General features: G+C 32.4%; 1 protein-coding gene across 1 annotated transcript in view; it reads left to right on the top strand.

The window, feature by feature from the left end:
• Nucleotides 1–23,789, top strand: part of PDE3A (phosphodiesterase 3A) — a 328,828-nt gene extending 305,039 nt beyond the window's left edge. Inside the window, exons 13-16 of the mRNA XM_051961386.1 lie at nucleotides 5,403–5,606; nucleotides 6,613–6,768; nucleotides 17,105–17,357; nucleotides 21,451–23,789. Of these exons, the coding sequence (XP_051817346.1) occupies nucleotides 5,403–5,606; nucleotides 6,613–6,768; nucleotides 17,105–17,357; nucleotides 21,451–21,692 (855 nt within the window). The 3' untranslated portion in view covers nucleotides 21,693–23,789. The remainder of the gene's footprint in view (nucleotides 1–5,402; nucleotides 5,607–6,612; nucleotides 6,769–17,104; nucleotides 17,358–21,450) is intronic.
• Nucleotides 23,790–24,491: the final 702 nt, after the last annotated feature.

Here is a 24,491-nt window from a genome sequence, read left to right as displayed (position 1 = left end):
AGTTTCAGGGTTCACCCCCATTAATATCTTTTTTGAATGTATTTTTATTGCTTTTTTTCCTGGTTAGATATGTAAATTAATTTTGAATACACATTTCTTTATGAATCATGTTAGAAAAGAAAAATCAGAACAAAAGAAAAAAACAAAATATTTTTAAAAAGAAAAAGAAAAAAAAAAGCATAACATGTATTTATTTACATTCAGTGCCCATGGTTCTCCCTCTGCATGTAGATGACATGTTCCATCCTAAGTTTTTTGAGAGAAGAACCAATTCTTCTATAGTTGATCATCTCACAATCTTGCTGTTACTGTGTACAATGTATTCTTGGTTGTGCTTGGTTTGCTCAACATTAGTTCATGTAAATCTTTCTAGGTCTCTCTAAAATCAGTTTGTTCTGCATAATTTTATAGAACAATAATATTTCATTACTTTCATATAACATAACTTCTTCAGTCATTCCCCAATCTACTCATTTTCCACTTTTTTGCCACCACAAAAAGAGCTGCTATAAACATTTTTGTTCATGTGGGTCCTTTTCCTTCCTTTATAATTTCCTTAGAATATAGATCTAGTAGTTGCTGGATCAATGGGTATGCAAGTTTTATACCCTTTTGAGTACAGTCTAAATTGCTCTCCAGATGGTTGGATTATTTCACAACTCTGCTAACATCCTGCATTAGTGATTCTGTTTTTCCACACCCCCTCCAACATTATCATTATCTTTTTCTGTTATCTTAGCCAGTCCAAAAAAGCCTTGGACCTTAAGCTGGAAAATTTTCATGCTCTGAATATTTGTGGATTCTGTCAATCCAAAATCCATTTGAAGGCTTGATCTAGTTTTGATTCTGAGGGAAGCTGTGGAGAGATCAGGCAAGGTCTTGTGTACTCTCCTTCATCTTGGCTCTTTTCCCTAAAAGCCAATATGTGATAATGTTTTTAAAAAAAGTCTATATGGATACTTAATTTGGATGTGAAGGTGATTAGGTACTTTTAATGTAAAAGCTAGGTATGTAAGAAAATCAGAAGACAAAAGGAAGTTGCAGCTAAATGAAAGAATGGCTTTCTAACAAGCTCTCCACTGAAAGGCAAATAGAGGAATTAGTAGTCTCCTTTACCATCCATTCAAAGGCAAAAAAAGGATAAAGAGTTAAGAATTACTAAGAACTACTTAAGAAGAGCCTCTAAACTAAGACTACACATATTTTGATAATCAGTGACTTTAATGCAAATGTAGATACTGGAGAGTAGCAAAAAGCCCAAACAAATAAGCAAAACAAAACAAGCACAAATACAAACACAAAAACACTCACACAAGACCATATTGGAAAATATGACTTAGATTTAAGAAATTAAAGTATGAAAAGATTTACAGATTCTTGTGAAGTCTCATATTGTTAAAAGTCACAAGATATGACAAATATCAAATGTTATTAAAAAAAGAAAAGAAAAATTTCACTTTATTTAAACTAACCAGAAACAACTAATTTTTAATGTGGAAATCATATTAAATTTAGCTAACTCTCTATATACTTATTTAGACCATCAACTAATAGAACACAGGTCATAATAAGTATGAAATTAGAAATATTGAAGTTGATAGGACTGAAAATTGCATCAGTTTCAAACTGACCTAGTCAAATAAGATTTTATGTTTAAGAAATGAGAAATGGAAAATGAAATAATTTTGACCTTGATTATCATCATTTCCTTGTGAAATTGAACTGATTTAAAATAGTTGCCTGAACAAGGAAACCATAAGATCTCAGAAATTGCATTGACCAAAAAGCACTTAATTTCCTTGCCAAGCAGAGAAAGAAAGAGCAGCCAAGAACAACTCTGGCTCAGAATATAAACTAATTTGTAAAACATTGTGGTAGAGGATGGCAGAACATAATAAGCATATGACCTTTTAAGACAGTGAATAGTACTGCATATGAAAACAAGTGTTCAGAAATCTCATCATGAGGCAAAAATGAGCCATAACCCTTCAAGAACTTTCATGAAAACAACATAAAATAAATTTCTACATTTCTACAAACATTTCTACAAAATTCTGTCTTCGTTATTGACAAGGAAGGAACTACTTCATTTTGGACATTAAAACTTCAGGCACAAAATATTACTGAAAAAGTACAAATGGGGTCAATTTGAGGAGAATGATTGGACCAGACCAAGTACACATTAAGGAAATTATTGATTAGGTAATATCATCATATTGTAGGATTGTAATGCTGAAGAAATTGATTCAAGATAGAAATTAGAGTGTATTTGGTAATTTATTATATGGGAGAGATTTACTGGAACCAAATGGATCCATGGTTTGGTCCCAGGGCAGAATGAGACTATCATCTCCAAGAATCCAGCAAACAATGTGAGTTCTCAATGACCTATATATACATGGCTCAGACTCAGGGGGTATCAGGGGTGGAGTCAGGGTACTGAGAGCAGGAACGGGACTCTGACAGGGTGGGATGAGTCTCGGAGAGAGATGACATACTAGGGGGAGGCACCTCTGACACAGGGAAAGGCATCTTGATTAGATGGTATCTGACATTCTGATATCTTAGAATGAGGAGAGGCATTCTGATAATCTAAAACATAAGATCTTTTATCCTTATCAAATATTTTGATAAAGAGGGAGGGGAGGTTTAGTAAGACTGAGCTTTGAGATGATAATTATAAACTGAAACAGAGAAACTGAGTCAGGACTGGGTCAGGATAATTAGGGAAACTGAGTCAGGACAATAAAAGAGAACTGTGGCATAACAGGATAATTTTGTAAAGTGTCTCAGGGTGAAGAAATAAAGATAAAAGAAAAAGTCAAATTGTAGCACAATATTTAATAGCAAAAAAGAATATTAGCAGTTGTCAAAAATTGTAATAAATAAAGTCTTGGACTTGAACCCAGGAAATTGCATCTTAGACATTTCTTAGATGGCTAATTTGATCTTCTGGGATTTGATATTCTTCATATATAAAATAAAGATGTTGGTCTTTCAGCTCAAATTCTATAATTTTTATTGCTAATTCTAATATTTATAACAATTAAGTGAAAATCAATTAACACATATAATCAGTTCAATATAATACTCAAATAGATCTGCGATATCATTATTTCTGGAGTTCCTTCTAATGGCTCAGATTGAAACTTGTATCACTAGTCCATTTTTTTTTTTGAAGTTCACTACAGAGGGTCCACCTTTCCTGCTTCAGGTCGTCTTCATATTTTCTCAACATCATTGGGGTAGCAGTGAAGAGCTATACTTGTCTTTCTTTACTTTGTAAATAATTCCTTGTTGACATCTTTTATTCTTTTTTATTATATTTTCTTTTTTGTAATGTATTGCAGTCTACCCTTTTCTATCCTACAATTTCTCCATTGTCATATGGCATTCATTTTTTAATTCATTGCCACTCATTAAGGTCTATATCTCAGTGCCCTATACTAACAACAGAAAAATTTTATTATTAAGGGCTTTTATTTCCATGGGAAGTTGGAGTACATTAAAGGAATTTTCATAGTTTCCAAAGGTAATTATAGTCTACCCTTTATTCAAGTCTGGTCCCAATTCATCATCTAGCTCTACTACTTATTTTAATATGTATACATACTATAGATAAGTCTAAAGGGTGCCCATGTAAATGCATCTGACTTGTAAAAAAGGTCTTTATCAATTTTATCTTTATGGATCATCAAGTTAAACACATATGAATGATTATAATTTTCTTATTGGAAACTCTACATTGTTCCAAGGTCTGATCATTAGTACAACAATGACAAAGATAAGTAGTGTGAGGACTTCATCACACAGAGAAGCTCTACTCCCAGTAGATTTCATGTGCTGGATTTCCTTGATTGTGGTGGCAATCACCTTTAGCAGGCTTTAATTCTCAATTTGTGACTTGTCCAATGTTTAAAAATCACAGGGTCACTAAATCAGATTGTTTCTACTGTTTCATTTTAAGTAATAATTTTGAAATGTGGATGAAAGATTCTTGTTAAAACTATATAGAGCAGTATATTGTTGTAATATCTTATATTCTCTCTTTTTTTCATTACTTTTGAAATGGTAAAGATGTGGCTCATTACTGAATAACACAAGTGAAAAACTGCTTGTTTCCTATCCTTCTTATGGAGAATTCTTTTAATTTATGTATAGATGTCTCTCATACAAATATTTTATAGATAGATATAAGTAATTATCAATGCCTTCCCCTTTATCTACCAAAAAGTAATGCAAAATGGAATAGTAGATGGAACATCATCTTTATAGCCAGAAATACCAGGTTTTAAAGCCTGCCCCTAACATATCAGAATTATATGACTGTGGGGAATTCAATTAATTGCAAAGTGTCCTAAATGATTATTTAATACTTTAAATTTCACAGAGAATGTATTTACCTATACTAGTGGAGAGAATATCCTCATTCAGGAATTTCTATATCAATGAAATCACAGGTCTAGTCTCTATCCTACTATGCAAAAATATGCTCAATAGAATTTAATTTAAAATTGTAAAGAAGTTGGGAAATATAAAATATTTTATAAAATATAAAATAGCTGAACACATTGTATGAATCATATTATTGTGATAAAAATTTAAAAATTAAAGAAATATATCAATTTTTAAAAAATGAAATGACTTGGAAAGAGATAAGCAAAATTAGGAAAAATATGTACAATGGCTACAATATTATAAATAAAAAGAAAACTAAAATAACATTGAATGCTCAGTATTTGACCAATCTTGGCCCATTAAAAGAAAAAAATGAAGACAACTCTCTTCTATATGATAGCAATGGGAACAGAGAAAATGGTGTAGAATGTTGTCTTATAGAAATATTGCCAGGTAATTTTTCATACCTAATTATTAAAAATTCATGAGGTAATTCATAGGAGAGAGATGTAGCTAAACATGACTATGACATAAAAGCAAAATTCATCAATACAACATTTGGAAGCCTAGCCAAAATTAATCAAAATAATTCATCTGTTCTATATTATGATACTTTTCTTCCTCAGTAAATCTTTCTTGCAACATGAAATGCCATAGGCATTCTTGAAAATCTGTTTCAAAAGCTAAGTGCTGTGAGAGGTACAGAGTTAGTTTACAAAAGAGACTTTAATATCATTTCCCTCTATATTTTACTATAAATAAAATTTTTACATTAATAAAATGAAGCAAGATACTAAATCAATATTAAGAATTAAGGATTCGATAAGAATTTCATAATAGGGTATTTACTGTGTACTGTCTATAAATATTTATGAGAAAATAAACCTTTTCTGAAATTACTGTAAATTATGTAATTTTAATACCATTCAATAACAGCTTAATATTATTCAGTTGAGAACTACAGATGTTGTAACTCATGGTTTATTTTGTTTTTTCTTTCCTAGGCTGTACTATATAATGACCGTTCAGTTTTAGAGAATCATCATGCAGCTGCTGCATGGAATCTCTTCATGTCCCAGCCAGAGTATAACTTTTTAGTCAACCTTGACCATGTGGAATTTAAGCATTTCCGTTTCCTTGTCATTGAAGCAATTTTGGCCACTGACCTGAAGAAACACTTTGATTTTGTAGCCAAATTCAATGCCAAGGTAACTAGAATTGTACCAGTCTTCATTTTGTGGTCAGACTGAAAGCTGTCAGAAGAGAAGCATATTTAGTGATCAATAACTATGTGTTGTTTGTGAAAGAAAAGTATTTCAGATAAATTCCAAGTAGAGAAGCTAAGAGTAATTGAAATGCTATAATACTGATCATATAAATATTATATTTGACTCTTTGCCATATATTCCATTATGTTTTCTAATTCCATAAGAAACATTTCTGTGAGGTTTCTTTTGGCTTGCTTGTTTTAATATTTTAACCTATTTTAAATATCTATTAAAATATTTGCTGCTCAAATATGCTCAAAGACCAAATATAAACTTTGCTAAACCTAATATAAAGATCCCAAGTGTTAGCTCAAAATTTTACATAATTTATCTATTTTTCCTTCTAAAAGTTTTTAATCAAGTATAACTTAATTACCTTAAAATAATGTTTGGGAAATATAAAAATAATTCATTAAGTAACCATATTTGAATATTGTCATTTTAAAAAATTTTTTCTTCTATATCCATAACTGATCAAAGAAGAAAAAGATATTTTAGGTGATCCACTTCCACTAATGTCTTGTTTCACTGCTTTAAGAGAATATGAAAGTGACCATGAATTCTCACATGCAAACTCTACAAGACACTCACTTACAAACATTATTGCTAAAATTACAGTTTTTAAGCATAAATTTGGAGATGCACTGTGTATCTGTGCATCAAGCCAAGTTGAATTAAATTTGGCATCTCACCTTCAGAATCCATTTACCAGTATTTTGTTTTTGTTTTTGCTTTTCCTTTATAAGAGCCAAACTCAAAGATCCTCTAGGAAGTAGTGGAGAGAGTCCTCCCACAAATGCAATGAAGAGATCTTTAAATTTGTTAAGCCACTGCATGGTAGCAAATGCCTGATCAGCAAATAGTAAATGGTTAGCAGCTGTTGTTCAGTTCTGGAATCTTGTTTGATATTGAGGTAAAACAAATTTTCTTTTTCATTCTTATGCAGGTAAATGATGATGTTGGCATAGATTGGACTAATGAAAATGATCGCTTATTGGTTTGTCAGATGTGCATAAAGTTGGCTGATATCAACGGACCTGCTAAGTGTAAAGAACTTCATTTACAGTGGACAGATGGTATTGTCAATGAGTTTTATGAACAGGTAATTAGCCATAATATTGCCATTAGCCTCTCTAAATTTTTTATACATTTTTATAATACTTAATATGTAATATTAAGCTTCTATAAGCTGTGCTCTTGCTTTCCCCTTTCACAGTTTCATGTCTTGTATATCAGTAGCAAAAGGAACAACCAATTATGAAGGACATGTTTTAATTATTTTAACACATTTTTTCCTATTGAATAAATCAATACTTCTGGTTCAAAACAATAGGTTTTAAAAGTTCTTTGTGTTCTCATAAATATAGATTAATTTGAGAACTGATACAGATGCTATTTTAATGATTCTGACTTTTCTCTTACCTCTATTTTCTAGCCCAGTTTTATAAGAAGACAAAAATAGCTATTGGAAAATCATGGAGTATGGAGAAATAGTGTTTTTCCTTGCTCTGACTCTACTGATTCACCACTTTCTCAGAAAAAAAAACAAAACAAAACAAATTATTTATTTATTTGTTTGTTTGTTTTGCTAAGGCAATTGGAGTTAAGTGACTTACCCAGAGTCACACAACTAGTAAGTGTTAAGTGTCTGAGGCCAGGTTCCTGACTTCAGGGCTGGTGCTCTATCCACTGCGCTGCCTATCAGTCTCAAAACCAATATAATTTTGTAAAATATATAACCTGACTTCATATTCTAAGTGATGAAGAGTGTTTGGATTAAAGGAAAGAATATCAAAACTATTTTATACATAATCATTTAAAATCAGCAAAGTGTCCTATTTCTCAATCATTCATTAAACAGCTATTTATTAAACTAAATGCCTGTTAGATTTAAGTCATTGGGCTACAAAGACAATTTTTAAAAAGACCTCTGTCCTCTAATCACAAGTATTTATAGAACAATGGATCAATGAATTCATTGAGGAGACAGAGAGGCTTAGTGGAAAGAGCAATGGAGGAGTAATCATCATTTCATTCTTTATTGGACCACATTATATTTTAGACTTTTTTTTTTGTGATATACTACTTTATTCCATTCTTCTTGATTATGTGTTATATAGCTTATTCATGATCATTCTTGCACTTTTATATTACCCTTTAGTGATCCTTATCTATAATTTTATAAATATTGTAATGTCCCATGACTAGCAGCCATGCAACAGCAGAATAAATATATTAATGTAGAAAGATTGGCCTTTGTTTCAAAGACAAGCTTTGGATTTTAGAAAAGCAAGATGTAATTTCCTAAAGGCAACACACCCCTCTTAATCCTTCTTAGTCAATTACTGGTCCCCTAGAGTTTTGTCCTAAATATGTGTTGTGGTAGACCAACATTATGGCTTGTCCATCATAGTCTGGATAACAGGCATCCTTCATTCAAGTGAATTTTTATTGTGAATAATTATGGATTTAATTAAGAAAACTTGACATGTTTGAAAGCTGGATGAAGTCATCATAATTCTATCTAAAAAATTGGTAGTTTTAAAACTGAAGAACCTCATAATTTCCTATGAATCGCTTTTCAATTTGGAAGCAGTTCCAGATGTCTTTTATGACAGTGGTGAATACTTTTTACTGGCATATGTCTTCCTGTTGTATATTTTGCTTGATAATAATAATTGAGTTGGCTAACAAAGTTATTCCTATTTTTTATATATTTTAAGCAATCTTGTATGATTTTGACATATGAGTTAAGGAAATGCCTGAAAAAATTCTTAAATTTGGCATTTTTATTTTACTGAAATAATTTTTTGTTTGTTTTCATATGTAATAAACAGAAAACATATTGATGGTTTGTACTTTTCACTTTTCAATCATATTTGTCACTATAAAGATGTAAAATATTACTTTAGAAAACTTGTCTGTTCCCATTCATATACATTCTCCCCTGATCATTTCTCTTTTTAATTTTCATGCAAAACATATTTCCAAATTAGCCACATTACCAAAAAGAAAGAAAAACAAAGTAAGCAAGATAATACTTCAATTTTCTATCTCTGTTCTATCTCTGGATGAGATGATTATTTTTCATTATGACTCCTTTGGGAGTGTCTTGGATCATTGTATTTATTGTAGTAGCTTATTCTTTCACAGTTGATCATCATTACTGTCACTGTACATAATTACCTTCCAGTTCTCACTTTACTTTGTATCAATTCATATAAGTTTTGCTATGTTTTCTTTTTTTTTAAACCAAACTCTTATGGCACAATAATACTCAATCTCTCTCTCTCTCTTTCTCTCTCTTTCTCTCTCTCTCTCTCTCACACACACACACACATATATATAACATAAATTGTCCAATCACTCCCAAATTAATGAACATCTCAATTTCCAAATCTTTGCTAGCACAAAAATTGTAACCATTTCTGTATATACTGGGTCCCCCCCCCCCTTTTTCTTTAATCTCTTTACAGTACAAATTTACTAATGATTTTTCTGAGTCAAAGCGTATGTATAGTTTTATAGCTTTTTGGGCATAGTTTCAAATTGTTCTGCTGAATGATTGGACCAGTTCACAACTCCTCCAATTGTTCATTAATGTACAATTGTCCTTATTCCCTCCAGCATTTGTCATTTCTAGTATGTTGAAAGTGATACTTCAAAGTTGGTTTAATTTGCCTTTTTCTAGTCAGTTGTGCTTTAGAGCATTTTTCATATGATTACAGATACTTTCTTCTTCTAAGAATGGCTTGTTCATATATTTTGATCATTTATCAATTGGGGAATGGATTTTATTTTTATAAATTTGTCTCAGTTCCCTGTATATTTGGAAATAGAACTTGTAAGAGAGACACTTTTGAACTTTTAATTATTACTATATTATTTATAATAATTTTAAGTAAAATGTAGTTTCCCTGTTTATTTCTTTTAATTATGCCCATTTTTGCTTTTGCTTGATCTGAGGCCATGATTGCTCTCTCTGCTGCCTTTTTTTTTTTTGACTTCATCTTAAGTATGAGAGATTTGGCTTCAATACTTTTTCTATGTGTATTTCTGTTTCAAACGCACTTTTGTAAACAAGATACTATTGGTTTCTTATTTTTAATCTATTATATTTGTTTCTATTTTATGGGTGGACTCATTCTATTCAATTTCAGTTTTAATTATTAGCTGCATATTTCTCTTTGTCCTATTTTCTTCCATTTATTGTTCTTTTCCTCTTTTTTTCACTATCCTTCTAGTTTAATTGCTATGGCACTGAACAAGTACACCAATTTAGTCACAATTGTTATTTTTATTATATTAGCTTGGCTTAGCCATGAACAATTGATACTTTTCCAATTGTTTAGATCTGACTATTTCTGTGAAAAGTGTTTTGTAATTGTGTTTATATAGTTTTTGTGTTTGTCCCGGCGGGTAAAATCCCCCAAGTATTTTATTTTGTCTACAGTAATTTTAAAAAGAATTTCTCTATCTCTTTCTGATGGGTTTTTAGTAATATATAGAAATGCTGATGATATGTATAGGTTTATTTTATATCTTGCAAGTTTGGTAAAGCTATGAATTGTTTCCAATATGTTTTTGGATGATTTTCTAGGATTCTCTAAGCATATAATTATATCATTTGCAAGAATGATAGTTTTATTGCCTCATTGCCTATTCTAATTCCTTTAACTTATTTTTTTTTCTTATTGCTAAAGCCAAGATTTCTAGTAAAATGTTGAACAATAGTCATGATAATGGACATTCTTGTTTCACTCCTGATCTTATTGGGAACATGTCTAGTTTCTCTCCATTAATAATGTTTGCTGAAGGTTTTCAATAGATACTACTTAGTATTTTAAGGAAAGTTCCTTTTATTCCTATGCTCTCTAGTGTTTGTAATAGGAATGAGTGTTGTATTCTATTAAAAGTTTTTTCTGAATCTATTGAGATTATCATATGACTTCTGTTGGTTTTGTTATTGATATGGTCCATGATAATAATGGTTTTATTGATATTGAACCAGCCCTGCATTCCTGATATAAATCCTACTTGATCATAGTGTATTATCCTGCTGATAAATTGCTGTAATCTCTTTGCCAACATCTTATTTTAAAATTTTGCATCAATATTCATTAGGGAGATTGATCTGTAAATTTCTTTCTCTGTTTTGGCTCTTCCTGGTTTAGGTATCATTGCCATATTGATGTCATAGAAGGAATTTGGCAGTATTCCTTCTTTACCTATTTTTCCTAATAGTTTACACAGTATTGGAATTAATTATTCTTTAAATATTTGGTATTTGGGGAATCCAACTGGCCCTGGAGATTTTGGTGGGGAGTTCATTAATGATTTATTCAATTTCTTTTTCTAAATTGGAACTATAAGTAATTTATTTCCTCTTCTGTTAACCTGGGCAATTTATATTTTTGTAAATATTTATCCATTTGATTACATTGTTAGACTTGATGCCATAGATTTGAGCAAAATAGTTCCTAATTATTGCTTTAATTTCTTTTTCATTGGTGGTGAGTTTACCCCCTTCATTTTTAAAGCTGGTGATTTGTGGTTTTTTGTGAAGACCGCATATTTAAAATCAGCCAGAGTCAGGAATTCAGGTTAAGGGAAAAAATCTTCAATCTTTATTCTCAGTAGAGAGAATTCTCAGTAGAGGTGAAGAAGGATTATGATAGCAATATGGACAGCTGCGACAGGAAGCCAGCTAGCAGAGGGGAACCGGAGGTAAAGGTGCCATCCCGATCACAATGAAAGCAGCTGTGTCAAGACACCAGCCAGCAGTCTCTCTTTCTGCTTCCCTTTCCATTCCTCTGCCTCCACCCACCAAAATCGTCATTTCCTATACAACACATCAGGACTTGCACAAAGAGTGGGCGGGGACCATTCTTTCTCCAAGCTTATATATTAATAAAGTATGGTCCAATTTACTATTTAGCCTCACGTGCTTGGGATCTCTGTAAATCAACTCGAGCCTCAGCCCATTACAGTTTTTTTCCCCTTTTTTGATCAAATTAACCAAAGCTTTATTTTGTTAGTTTTTTCATAAAACCAACTCTTAGTTTTGTTTATTAATTCAATAGTTTTCTTAGTCTCTATTTTATTAATCTCTCCTTTGAGTTTCAAAATTTCTAATTGGTATTTAATTAGGGGTTTTGAATTGGTTCTTTTTTTAGCTTTTCTATTTGTATGCCTAATTCATTGATCTCCTCTTTCTCTATTTTATTTATGTAGCTACTTGGAGTTATAAAATTTCCCCTAAGAACTGCTTTGGTTGCATCCCATAGGTTTTGTTTTGTTGTCTCATTATTGTCATTTTCTTGGATGAAACTGTGGATTGTTTTCTGTGATTTATTGTTTGAGCCAATCATTCTTTAGAATTAGATTATTTAATTTCCAATAAGTTTTTAGTCTTTTCTTGGCCTTTTGATTGAATATAATTTTTATTGCATGCATAAAAGAATGCATTTACCATTTCTTCCTTTCTGTATTTGTGAGGGTTTTATGCCCTAATATATGGTCAATTTTTGTAGAAGTGCCATGTTCTTCCAAGAAAAAAGTGTATTCCTTTTTGCCACTATTCAGTTTTCTCCAGAGATATACCATATCAAAGTTTTCTAGGCTCCTCTTAACCTCCTTAGTTTCTTTCTTGTTTATTTTGTGGTTAGATTTGACTGATTCTGAGAGGGGAAGGTTGAGATCCCCTACTAGAATAGCTTTGCTGTCTATTTCTTCTCTAAGAATTTTCCTGCTCTACCAGTTGGTACACACACATTTAATACTATAACTACTTCATTATTTACTGTACCCTTTATCAAATGTACTTTCCCTCTTTCATCTCTTTTAATAAGATCTAGTTTTACTTTTGCTTTATCTGAAATCAGAATCCCTACCTCAGCTGAAGCATAATAAATTCTGTTCTAGCCTTTTATCTTTACTCTGTTGTGTTTCTCTGTGTCAAATGTGTTTCTTGTAAGCAAGATATTGTTTTTTGATCCATTTTGCTATTTGCTTCAGTTTTATGGGAGTTATGGGAAAGTTCATCCCTTCCCATTAACAGTTATGATTACCAGATCTGTATTTCCCTCGATCCTATTTTGTCCCACATATGTTCTCTCTTTCTACCTTGTCCTTAGTTTTGTGGGTTTTTTTTACCCTCCCACCTGCTATCTTCTCTCCTATCATCCCTCTTTCTTCTCTTACTACTGTTTTTTTAACCCACTCCACTCATTACATTATCTTCTATCAACCCTTCTCTTACCTTTTTTTTCCATTGTGTTTCTGCCCAAGCTTCTACCCTGTCCCTCCCTTTTCTTTTCCTTACCCCACCTACTTCTTTTTTAGATTAAATTTCTATACCCAACTGAATGATTTTTATTCCCTTTTACAACCAAAATTTATGAGATCAAGCTTCAGACAATGCTCATACTCCTCCCTTTCCCCCCCTTGATTGTAATAGGTCTTTTGCACCTCTTCATGTGAACTAGTTGTCCCATTATATCTACCTTTTCCTCTTTTTCCAGTACAGACCATTTCCCACCCATTAATGTCTTTTTCTTTAATATTTAATATTATCACATCAGAGTCCATTCACGACCACACACACACACACACACACATATATATAACACACTTCATTGAAATTCCATCTCCTCCCCTAAATGCTGCTGCTGAGTCTACTAGGTAGTTAATTCCTAGTTATAACCCCAGATCCTTTGTCTTCTAGAATATCGTATTTCAGAGCCTCTTATCCTTTATTGTAGAAGCTGCCAGATACTGGGTAATCCTGACTATTGCTTCTTGATATTTGAATTGTTTGTTTGGCAGTTTGCAGTATTTTTTTCCTTGAGATAATAGTTTTGGAGTTTCACAATAATGTTCCTTGAGATTTTCATTGTGGCATCTCTTTCCAGAGGTGATTGGTGGCTTCTTTCAATAGGAATTTTCTCCTCTGTTTCTAGAAAACAGGGCCATTTTCCTTAATGACCTCTTGTAAATTGCTTATCCAAGTTTTATTTTTCATCATGGCTTTCAGGTAGGCCAATAATTTTTTAAATTGTCTCTTCTGGATCTGTTTTCCAGGTTAGCTGTTTTACCAATGAGTTATTGCACATTTTCTTCCATTTTTTAATTCTTTTTCATTTGACTGATTCTTACTGTCTTACAGTGTTATCAGCTTTCATTTGCCCTGTTCTGGTTTTTACTGTGTGATTTTCTTCAGTTATCTTTTCTATCTCTTTTTCTATTTGGTTTAATACACTGTTTAAGTAGTTGTTTTCTTCAGACATTTTTTTCCTTCCTTTTACAAGTTGTTGCCTCTCTCATCCATATTTCTCATTCCTTTTCTCATTTTTTCTTTTACTTCTTTTATTTGCTTTTTGAAATCTTTTATGAGTATTTTCTTGAAGCCTCTCTGGACTTGAGATTAATTTATCTCACCCCTTGACATGTTGCTCTTTTCTTTTCTTTTTTAATAATTATAACTTTTTTTATTGACAGAATCCATGCCAGAGTAATTTTTTACAACATGATCCCTTGTACTCACTTCTGTTCCAATTTTTCCCCTCCCTCCCTCCATTCCCTCCCCCAGATGGCAAGCAGTCCTATACATGTTAAATATGTCACAATGTATTTTAGATATAATATATGTGTGCAGAACCGAACAGTTTTCTTGTTGCACAGGGAGAATTGGACTCAGAAGGTAAAAATAACCTGGGAAGAAAAACAAAAATGCAAACAGTTTATACTCATTTCCCAGCGTTCTTTCTTTGGGTGTAGCTGCTTCTGTCTATCATTGATCAATTGAAACTGAGTTAGATCTCTTTGGCGAGGAAATCCACTTCCATCAGAATACATCCTCATACAGTATTGTTTTTGAGGTATATAATGATCTCTTGGTTTTGCTCATTTCACTTAGCATCAGTTCATATAAGTCTCACCAGTCCTCTCTGTATTCATCCTTCTGGTCATTCCTTACAGAACAATAATATTCCATAACATTCATATCATGTTGCTCTTTTCAATGTCTTCTGTGGACATTCTGTCCTCATCTGAATTTGTGTTTTGCTCTTCCCTATCACCACAGTAGCTTTCTATGATCAAGGTTCTTTTATTGTTTCTTGCTCATTTTCTTTCTATTACCTTTAAGGTGGACTTCTGCTTCTCTGGTAAAGGGGGTGCTGTCCCAAGCTTCCTGTGTAGCTGAGCTTCAGCTATGAGCACAGGGGCTCCTTGTGTTTGCAGGGGTTTGCCTGCTCTGTTCAGAAAACAGCCTGCTTTCCCAGAGTTTGCCTCCTGAGCTGGGACTGGAGGCTGTCCCCTTGATTTGCTGCTCTCTTGAGCCAGGATTGAGGGTCTTAGTTGCTGATTTGCTGTGTTTAAGACCCTCTCACTGACTTTCCCAGAGGCCAGCTGGCCTGAGCTGAATACCCTTCTCACCTTAATGAGACTAACATTTCTTGAAGTTTTTTCAGTCTATCTTGAACCGGAGAGTGATTTGATTTCATCAGACTGTTCAAAGGCTTGATTTCATGTGGTTTTTGAGGGAAACTGGAAAAGATCAAGCAACTTCCTGATCTTACTCTGCCATCTTAACTTCACCCCCAGAGTCAACATGATATTCCTTTTATTATCACTGTCCCTACTATGTCTCTTATCCCTTTCCCCTCCTACTTCCCTATTTCATAAAAATTGATTAGTGTACCATCTGCATATGTATATTTGTTTTTTCCTTCTTGAACCAGTTCTGATGAGTGATGTTTAAGCATTACCCTTTTACTCCCATTTCCCCCTCTGCTATAAACATTCTTCTTTGTATGGGGAAAAATCACTCTTGGATGACCAAAAAAAGAAACTGAGACAGAGCTTCAGGATCAAAACACATTGTAGTAGAGGAGCTCTCTTCTCCATCAATCAAACAAATCCAAGGTCTTCCTCTCGATCTGAGGAATCATCTTCCCTCAGGATTCTATTTTTTAAAGGGTTATAATTATGCTAAAAATAGAACAGAATTTCACTGGTTTCCATTTAATGGAATGCATATAATACATAGACTAAAATATGAATACCAGCATGGTCATAGGTTTTGGGATAGGCAGTACAGGAAATATTTCCACGTATTAGTTGGTCATAAGATGAATGACCTATCCTTTGGTGTGGACAAGGGGAGATGGCACATTCTGCTTATTGTGAAATGGATGAGTTATTCCTTGAGTTGGGGCAAGTAGAGATAATATTGGCCAAGAACATTTGGTGGTGGTGGTGGGGAGGAACTTAGGGCATTTCCATCATATCAGCATGGAATATAGTTGAAGCAGGATAGAGATATTTTATGTCAGCATTCTCATGGTACTGTAGAGAAATAGGCATCATGATTGGTAGACAGATAATTTCTATTATATAAGCATGAGCTCTGCAAAAACCTATCAGAATCTATATTCTTGTATGACTTATAAAAATTATAAATTACTTATGCTTATTATTAGATTGTTGACTACTACTGAATACTACTAAGTGAATAATTACTAACAATTATTTCCCCCTATAAAATCAATATACTAATTAATACTGATTAGGATTTGGGTGAGGGTCCCCAATAAATTAGATTTCTTAATTGCATGCTTCTTTTATGTGAGCTTTTATACCTCCTTTTCCATTTTGCTGATTCTACTTTTTAAGGAGTTCTTTTTCTCAGTGGATTTTTATATCTTCTTTTCCATTTGGCCTACTCTGCTTTTTAAAAGAAAGTCTTTTCTTCAGTGAAATTTTTCCTCTTTAATCATTTGGAAAATTCTGGATATTTTTTTGAGATGCTATTTTCTTTAGTAGTTTTTATGTGTCTTTTAGCAAGTTTTTTTTTTTTTTTGCATGAATTTCATTTTTCCCTCAGTTTTTTTCTACAATTTTTATTTTTTTCTTTAACTCTTGAGGGAATTTTTGCTGATCAGGGATCCAGTTAAGCATTTTACTTTGAAACTTGAGTTGTAGCTGTTTTCACATTCTTTTCTTCTGAATTTATGCTTTCATCTTCCTTGACACCATAGTAATATTTTATGGTCAAGTTCTCTTTTTGTTGTCATTTTCTCATTTTTCCAAAATAATTTTTTACTTTGAATATTATGTTAAAGTTGGCCTCTGCTCCCCTCAGAGTGGGAAGGTACTGTCTCAAGTTTTTTCATGTTGCTGTCTTTAGGAGTGATTCTGGAGATCTACAAGTTTTCAGTGCTTTCAAGGTGATGTGATATGGGGAAATTAACTACTCTAATATAATACTTTTTGAAAATGGACCAGGTTTAAAAAAATCTAGCCTGACTTAGATAAATGGCTATGGAGTATAATTGAAATATTATTGCTTACTTATTGATTTGATTTCATTTTAATTTCCCCTTTCCACTTAACTGTTTCCATGTATAAGAGTAATGAGATATTCTAATTTCTAGGGTGATGAAGAGGCCAGCCTTGGGCTTCCTATAAGCCCTTTTATGGACCGTTCTGCTCCTCAGTTGGCAAATCTTCAGGAATCTTTCATCTCTCATATTGTGGGGCCATTGTGCAACAGCTATGACTCTGCAGGACTAATGCCTGGGAAATGGGTGGAAGACAGTGATGAATCAGGAGGAGACACAGATGACAGGGAAGAAGCAGAACAACCAACAACTGAAGAAGAAACTTGTGAAAATGCTGAATCAACAGGTAAGTTAGGTATCTGTCCCTATTTATATTTTCCCAAAGGCAATTCATGTAAATATAACCAAATTAAACATCAGCTTCTCAACTATTCTATTTCTTGCTTAAACATAAACATCTTTTGCATTTACTTCTATTCCTACCCAAACAGTGGTGATAAATGAGTTTTATGGTGAATTCTACAGGATATGGTATATATTATCATAATAATAAGGGAGAAAATGGAATAAATATATAATGCCACTAATGATAAGCACTTTACAAATATTATCTCATTTGATCCTCACAACAACCCTGGGAGGTAGATATTATTTTGCCCATTTTTATAGTTGGAAAAACTGAGACAAAAAGATAATAAATGACTTTCCTAGGATCATAGAGCTAATAATCTAAGATCAGATTTAAATTCATATATTCTTGACTCACTGATGCACCACCTACATATATAATAAGCAGTCATTTAGTCAGTGAATGTTTCTTTAGATCTCACCTGTTTTGTCAAATATTGGACTAAGACTTGAGTATACAAAAAGAGGCGAAAAATTGTCTCTTCTCTTGAAGAGCTCATAATCTAATGAGGTTGGAGTAATACAAAGAAATAAATATGCACAATCAAGTTACTTACCAGATAAATAGAAACTAATTAACAGAAGGAAGGCACTAAATTTAAGAAGAATTGTAAAAGGCTTCCCAACTTATTATGTGTATATACTATAGATCAGAAAAAAAAAGTATATATTGATAGTAGTTAAGGTATACACAGGCACCTGACATAAAGCAATAAATTTAAAATACTATCAGCAACCATCTTTCACAAATCTGTTCTTCAATTCAGAAAGAATTTTTTTTTGGGGGGGAGGGGCTGAAGCAATTGGGGTTAAGTGACTTGCCCAGGATCACACAGTTAGGAAGTGTTAACTGTCTGATACCAGATTTGAACTCAGGTCTTCCTGACTTCAGGACTGGTTCTCTGTCTACTGTACCACCTAGCTGCACCAGAAATATTTTCTTAATACTTTTTATCATTTTGGCTCTGTGTTTTTATGCAAATGTTTTCTATTTGCAAGAGACAGAGGTTTATTCCTCAGCATTTCATCTTTCTTAAACATGGAGTTCTATCTTTTTTGTTGCTAGAAGCCAAAGTTTAAATTTTTGGTCACTTAAGAAATAGCATCAGGGTCAAAGAGACTTCCATTTTTAAATCAACACTCATCAACTGCCTGCTAATGTTCCATGTTCCAATGTGCTACCTTTTTTTTTCTTATTTTTATTCTCCTTTACCAGGAGATGATAAGACTCCCCAATGATAAATAAGCATTTACTCATTCAGTGCTAACTGGTATATTTCATATCTTTTCTAGTAGTCAAGAAAAAGTATCAATGAGTAGTCTCCCCTTCTGAGAAAATAATATCATAAGAATACTTTACCTACTGTACCTAAATTCCCAAGGCCAGATATTCCTATTCTTCTCATCTTTAATCCATGAAATCATTAGAATTTATTGTCTTGCACTGACCTTTTTATGTAGCTCCCTTATAATCTCTTTCAAAATGAAGACAACATTGCCTCAACAGATTTTTAAAAATCTCTATGACCATAAATTACAAGTGAGCTAATGATGTGTATCTGAAGAAAAGTTCCTCTAACTGGTAAAATCATTGGTGCATACTAAAGCAGAGGGAACAACATGAAGTTGAGGACCACAGGCTTTGAATCAAAAGACTTGATTTCAAAATTTCAATAGCCATGTGATGCCTTCCTTTCTCTAAGCCTCAGTTCCTCCTTTATAAAATAAAGATTAATAATCTTACATTATTTGCCTCTTGAAGGATTTGAGTAAAGCACCGTATAAATGTGAAATTTCCTAATTCTTATCATAGTACATCTTAAATAGTATCATAGTACATCTTAAATAGTAAGAGCTTAATAAATTTGTTGAAAAGAATTGATGAATTATGAAATATAATCTTTCCACTCTCATTATGCTTCAGAATTTAATAAAAATTCATTAAAAAAAACTTGTGCCCTGACCCATTTTAATCATCTAGATTTTGAGATACCATAACCCCATTCCTATTTGTGGAGAATACATTTTTGTTTCATTTCAATACATGCAGAAGATTATTAAAATATTTAGTGAAATCTAGTCATGTAGAATTCTGGGATTGATATAGATCTTTGAAGGCCATGAAAGTAAATCCCCATATTTTCTAGATAAAGAAACTGAGACCTTGCCAAGGGAAAATGACTTTGCTAAGGATTTTGAAGTAACAATTGACCTTTATTTTATTATTTCATTCTTTCTCTCATTTCAGAATTTGTAGTGTCTTTAATTAATAATTAATAATCATTTGTTCTACTCTGTTATTTGGATTTAAGTATAGCTGCAAACCTCAAATATGCTCTGGTATCTACTGAGGTTTAAAAATATTGGATGTTTCCCAGGAAACACAGGATTACGTGTTTTAATATGCTATTCTGAGTAGAGAGAGGCTTTTAAAAATTCTCATAATTAAATCTGAGAGATTCCTGAAGGGGCCTAAGAACTTTCTAATGAAGTACTAAGCTGGGTTTAGGCTTGCAACATTGAAAAGCTCTTTGTTAACAGTTCAGAAGCTTCCAGTACTGAATAATTGGTTCCTTTAGACCACCTGCAGACACAAATCTATGCATGTTACGGGGGATCAAACATTCTTGTATATCACCTTATTAAGTAAAATTTGCAGAGAGCTTTATTACTGAAGTTTTATATTAGTGACAAGGAAACCAATCCTTTCTAAATATGCTTCATAGAAAAGAAAAAGAATACCTGAGCTTTGTGGTAATAAATTAATCATCAGAAACCTATTTCTAAAATATCAATAGATCAAATTGACATCTTTAACTATAGAATGTTTTCTACAGTTATGATTCTATGTATGTAGGTGGGACAAATAATTATTTTAATTCTTTTTTGATCAGGGAATGATCTGAATATAGCTCTGTCGTATGGATCTAAATATTAGCACTCTCTAACTGTAGATTACAAGCTAAATATGAAAACACTTTGAAAAGAAAACATGCAGATACACACATACAAACACATATAGAGAAAAACAACACTAATTACCCTCTATCACTCAGGTATTATTCAAACTAAATTATGGTTGAAGGGAAATAAACCATATTCAGGCTAATATATATGAATTTGGCATTTTATGATATAATAATTGAAGGAAAGTATAAAAGCTTAGATTTTTATCTATAAGGGGCTTTAGAGATCCAGCCCAATTCCTTCATTTTACAAATGAGGAAACAGAACTACCCAAAAAACTCAGTAGCAATCATCCCTATACAGTTCTTTTCTTTCTTTCTTTTTTTTTTCTGTGACCACATATTAGTTGTTTCTTAGATTTAATGATAGTCTTCCCTAATTGATTCTGAGTCTGTCCTCTTTGAAAACTTGGCCTTGTATATGATAGAACAATTATGACTTTTCATCTTGATTAATTGTTTTATTGATTACTGTCAAGCATTTAGCATTTATTATGTACTATGTACTAGAAGCTGTGCTAAGCACTGAGGACATAAAGAAAGGGAAAAATACAATCCATGATGTTAAGGAGGTGACAGTTGAATAGGGAGACCTCATGCAAACAGCTATCTACATGCAAGTCATATACTAGAAAAATTGGGGGTATAGTCTCAGCAGGAAAGTACTAAGATTAAGGAGGATTGGAAAAGGTTTCTTGCAGAAGGTGAGATTTTTAATTGAAATTTAGGAGGCAGAAATGAGAAGGGGAGAGCATTCCAGGCATGAAAAGGAAGAGTGAGAAATTGAAGTCTTAATGTAATGGAACATATTTTATACAGATATTTACAAACAAATGTTCTAAAATATGCAAAACTTCAAATATGTACATATTGCAGTTTTGTAAATAATAATTTTCCCTTATTGAAATGTTCTTTTTCATAACTGGAACATACAAACCTGAGTTAAACCTCAAAAAACAAATAACTATTCAATACTAAAATATTATCTGCAAATAGAAAATAGAGTAAGAATGAAGAATATGTTTAATCTTCCCCAAATCCAAAATTGGTCTTAATATTTTTCAGGACAGCAGAAGTTCAAAAGGAGGAAAATCTACTGCCAAATAACTCAACACCTCCTTCAAAATCATAAAATGTGGAAGAAAGTCATTGAAGATGAGCAACGACAAGGCAGTGGAATGGAAAAACTAAGTCTAGAAAAATCCACTCTGCATCAATCCTCAGAGCAAATACAAGCAATCCAGGAAGAGGAGGAAGAAAAAAGGAAAACCAAAGGAGAAAACACAACTACAAATTTGACCCAGTGACAATTCATCAAGCGTTGCTTTAAGCCAGATTGACTTGTGCACAGACTCCTTGCCAGCCAGCACAACATTTAGACACAACACTGTAGAAATGTGGGATAACACACCAATGGCTGTTTCACTTGGAATGTTTTTCTTGGGATTTTACATTTTGTTTGTGTTTGTGTTTGTGTTTTTTTGTTTGTTTGTTCCTTATCTTTTTTTTTTTTTTTTTTTTTTTTTTACAGTGAGGTACATTGCTTAAACTCATATGCTCAGAGAAGCTTTCTCACTGCAACACTGGCTTCCACAATTTTTTATTTAAGGAAGAAATATATGCATATGTATGTATGAACACACATGTGCAACACCCAGACACAGACACACATATAATCACACAGAGCCAGAGTTACTGTCTGTATACTTCTGCAAAATTCATATAAATATATATAATGGTCACTATTATAGTACACGTCATAAAAGGAAATTGTTCTTCATGATACATTTATGAGTGCATGGGAATAGAAGTAGGGAAGGGGTGTGCTTGAGTGTGTGTATGTGTTTGTGTGTGTATGTAGTAGAGAGAGTGTGATCATTGAGAATTAAATAGATTAGCTGTAACACATGATTCAGCACAAATGAACAAACACAAGGTGCCAGTATTAAGAAAGTTATATTTGTAATGATAGAAAGTAGAATCTATAATACATGTTCTGTTTTAAGAGGCAATAAAATCTCCTCTTGCAGTAGAAGGTACATCCACTGCTGTTTTCTTGTCAGGGTCATGTGACTGGCAATATTGCCCTCATGCCTTTCAGAGGCATGCTGTGAGCAACCTCAGACTCATGAGAACACAGGTGCTTTGCAAACAATTAGCCAAATGAACATAGGGAAAATAGGAGTGGATGCATGCACTCCATTAACCAAGGGTTAAAGAAACACATGAAGGTAACATAGCATTCTTTATTATTTAAGGACCTGTGATCAAATCTTATAATCTGGTTACTATAGCCAGTTGCAAATGGAAGGTGGAATAGGAAGTAGGATAGGGAATAAATTAAATCCTTGAGATGATTATTCTCCTATGACTCCATATTTGTTGTAAAGCATATAAAATTTTTACGTGTACTTTAGAATATAACTATAGAAGAATGGCATTCTTGAATTATGGTAGAAGTTTCATGTCTTGGTAAATAATAAAGATTGGCTTATTGGAGGAACCAGTGATAATTGCAACTACCCAGCATCAAAGAGTAGCATTATGACTGCTGTGTGACATGGGTTACCTAGCTTCATTTTTACAAGCTTTGGGTACACTATTGTGTTATATTTAACAAAAAAGGAAATTGTATAGTGATTGGGCCTGATATCAAGAGTTTTATTCTTGTTGTTATTGTTTCCACACTTGTTTATGCTGTGAGCCAAACCCCTTTATAAAATTGATACTCACTTCTGATAGATTTTATTTCATAAAATATTATATTTGTCAATAATTAGTTATTCTGATGTAAATATAAAGACTTTTTTTGTTCCTGTAGATAGTATACACTTATAAAACAAAAGGGGAGAAGGGACACATTTTTATAAAGTTATTTTTTTATCACCAGTTTTTTATATTATAGCCATCTCTAACCCCAGTGAGAAAATTATGCATACTTAGTATAGCGCCTTGTGACTACACACTGATCTTTGTATTCTAATTTAGGATCAAAGATTAAAAGTTTATGCCAGCAATACTGATATTAACTGAAAATTTACCAGTAATTTTTGTCCACTAAAAGAAATTAGGTTTCTATATTTTCTAAGATAAGAAGACAGGTATTAATGTTCCTCTAAAGGGTAATTTTACTAAAAAACTCCCTGTCTTCTATCATTTGTTGTTTATCATATAATGCTTTCTGTGGGCCTGTTGACAATGCGAAAAAAATAGAATTTGTTTTCTTACAAATACATTTATTTGTCTCTTCCTTCCCCATTGTTTATAGAAGCAAATATTTGCATATTTTTTTTCTTTTTCTTTGTTTCTCATAAACAAATCTTTTTTTTTCTTCTGCAACTAATGATCTTGCAATAATCTATGGTGTTTTTGTAAATAGGCAATGAAATAAATACCAGAAAATACTGTTTCTATATAATTTTTAATTATGAGTGGGGAAATAGAAGATGTGAAAAATGTTCATCTAAAGCACTAGAATAGCTTTCAAATAGCTTTCAATATTTTCTTTTTGAATTATGAACATCTTTGCTATTGAAAAGTATTGTGTTGCTTCTTCTTGACACAATGGCCAAATGGCTATAATTTTTTTCACAAATTATACTGAGTCCAATACACCTCTTACTGGGACTTGACTCATTTAATTGTGCTTTGGACCAGGCAGATATTTTTTAATGTGTTTTCCCAACTATTGCTTCTGATACTGTACTAAAATTGACTTTTTTAGGTCTATTTTTCAAACTGAAATGAAACCGACAGGTATAATCTAGAAATGTAATACATTGGGTAAATAGGCAAGGAGATGGTCTCACCTTAATGCAAGTTAGAAATGCCAAATGACAAGTAGCCTTCATCTTCCAACTGCTATGTACTTAAGCTCTTTAATCATGGGAAAGTAACAGGATAAATGAGGATTGAAAATATACTTCCCCAAATTTTATTCTTGAGATCTAAGTAATATATTTAGAAGTTATTTTGACAGAGAAACAATTCAAATCCAAAGGAAGAAGCTTGTTAGGAAATAGAATAAGCATATAGCTATAATGTTTTCAGATTAATGTAGTGAACTCCAAATTAGACACTATGGTTATTTTCTAATATTTCTTTTT

The sequence above is a fragment of the Antechinus flavipes genome, chromosome 5, assembly GCF_016432865.1.
Source record: "Antechinus flavipes isolate AdamAnt ecotype Samford, QLD, Australia chromosome 5, AdamAnt_v2, whole genome shotgun sequence".
Lineage (NCBI taxonomy): Eukaryota > Metazoa > Chordata > Mammalia > Dasyuromorphia > Dasyuridae > Antechinus > Antechinus flavipes.
This window is presented reverse-complemented; position numbering and strand designations above follow the sequence as displayed.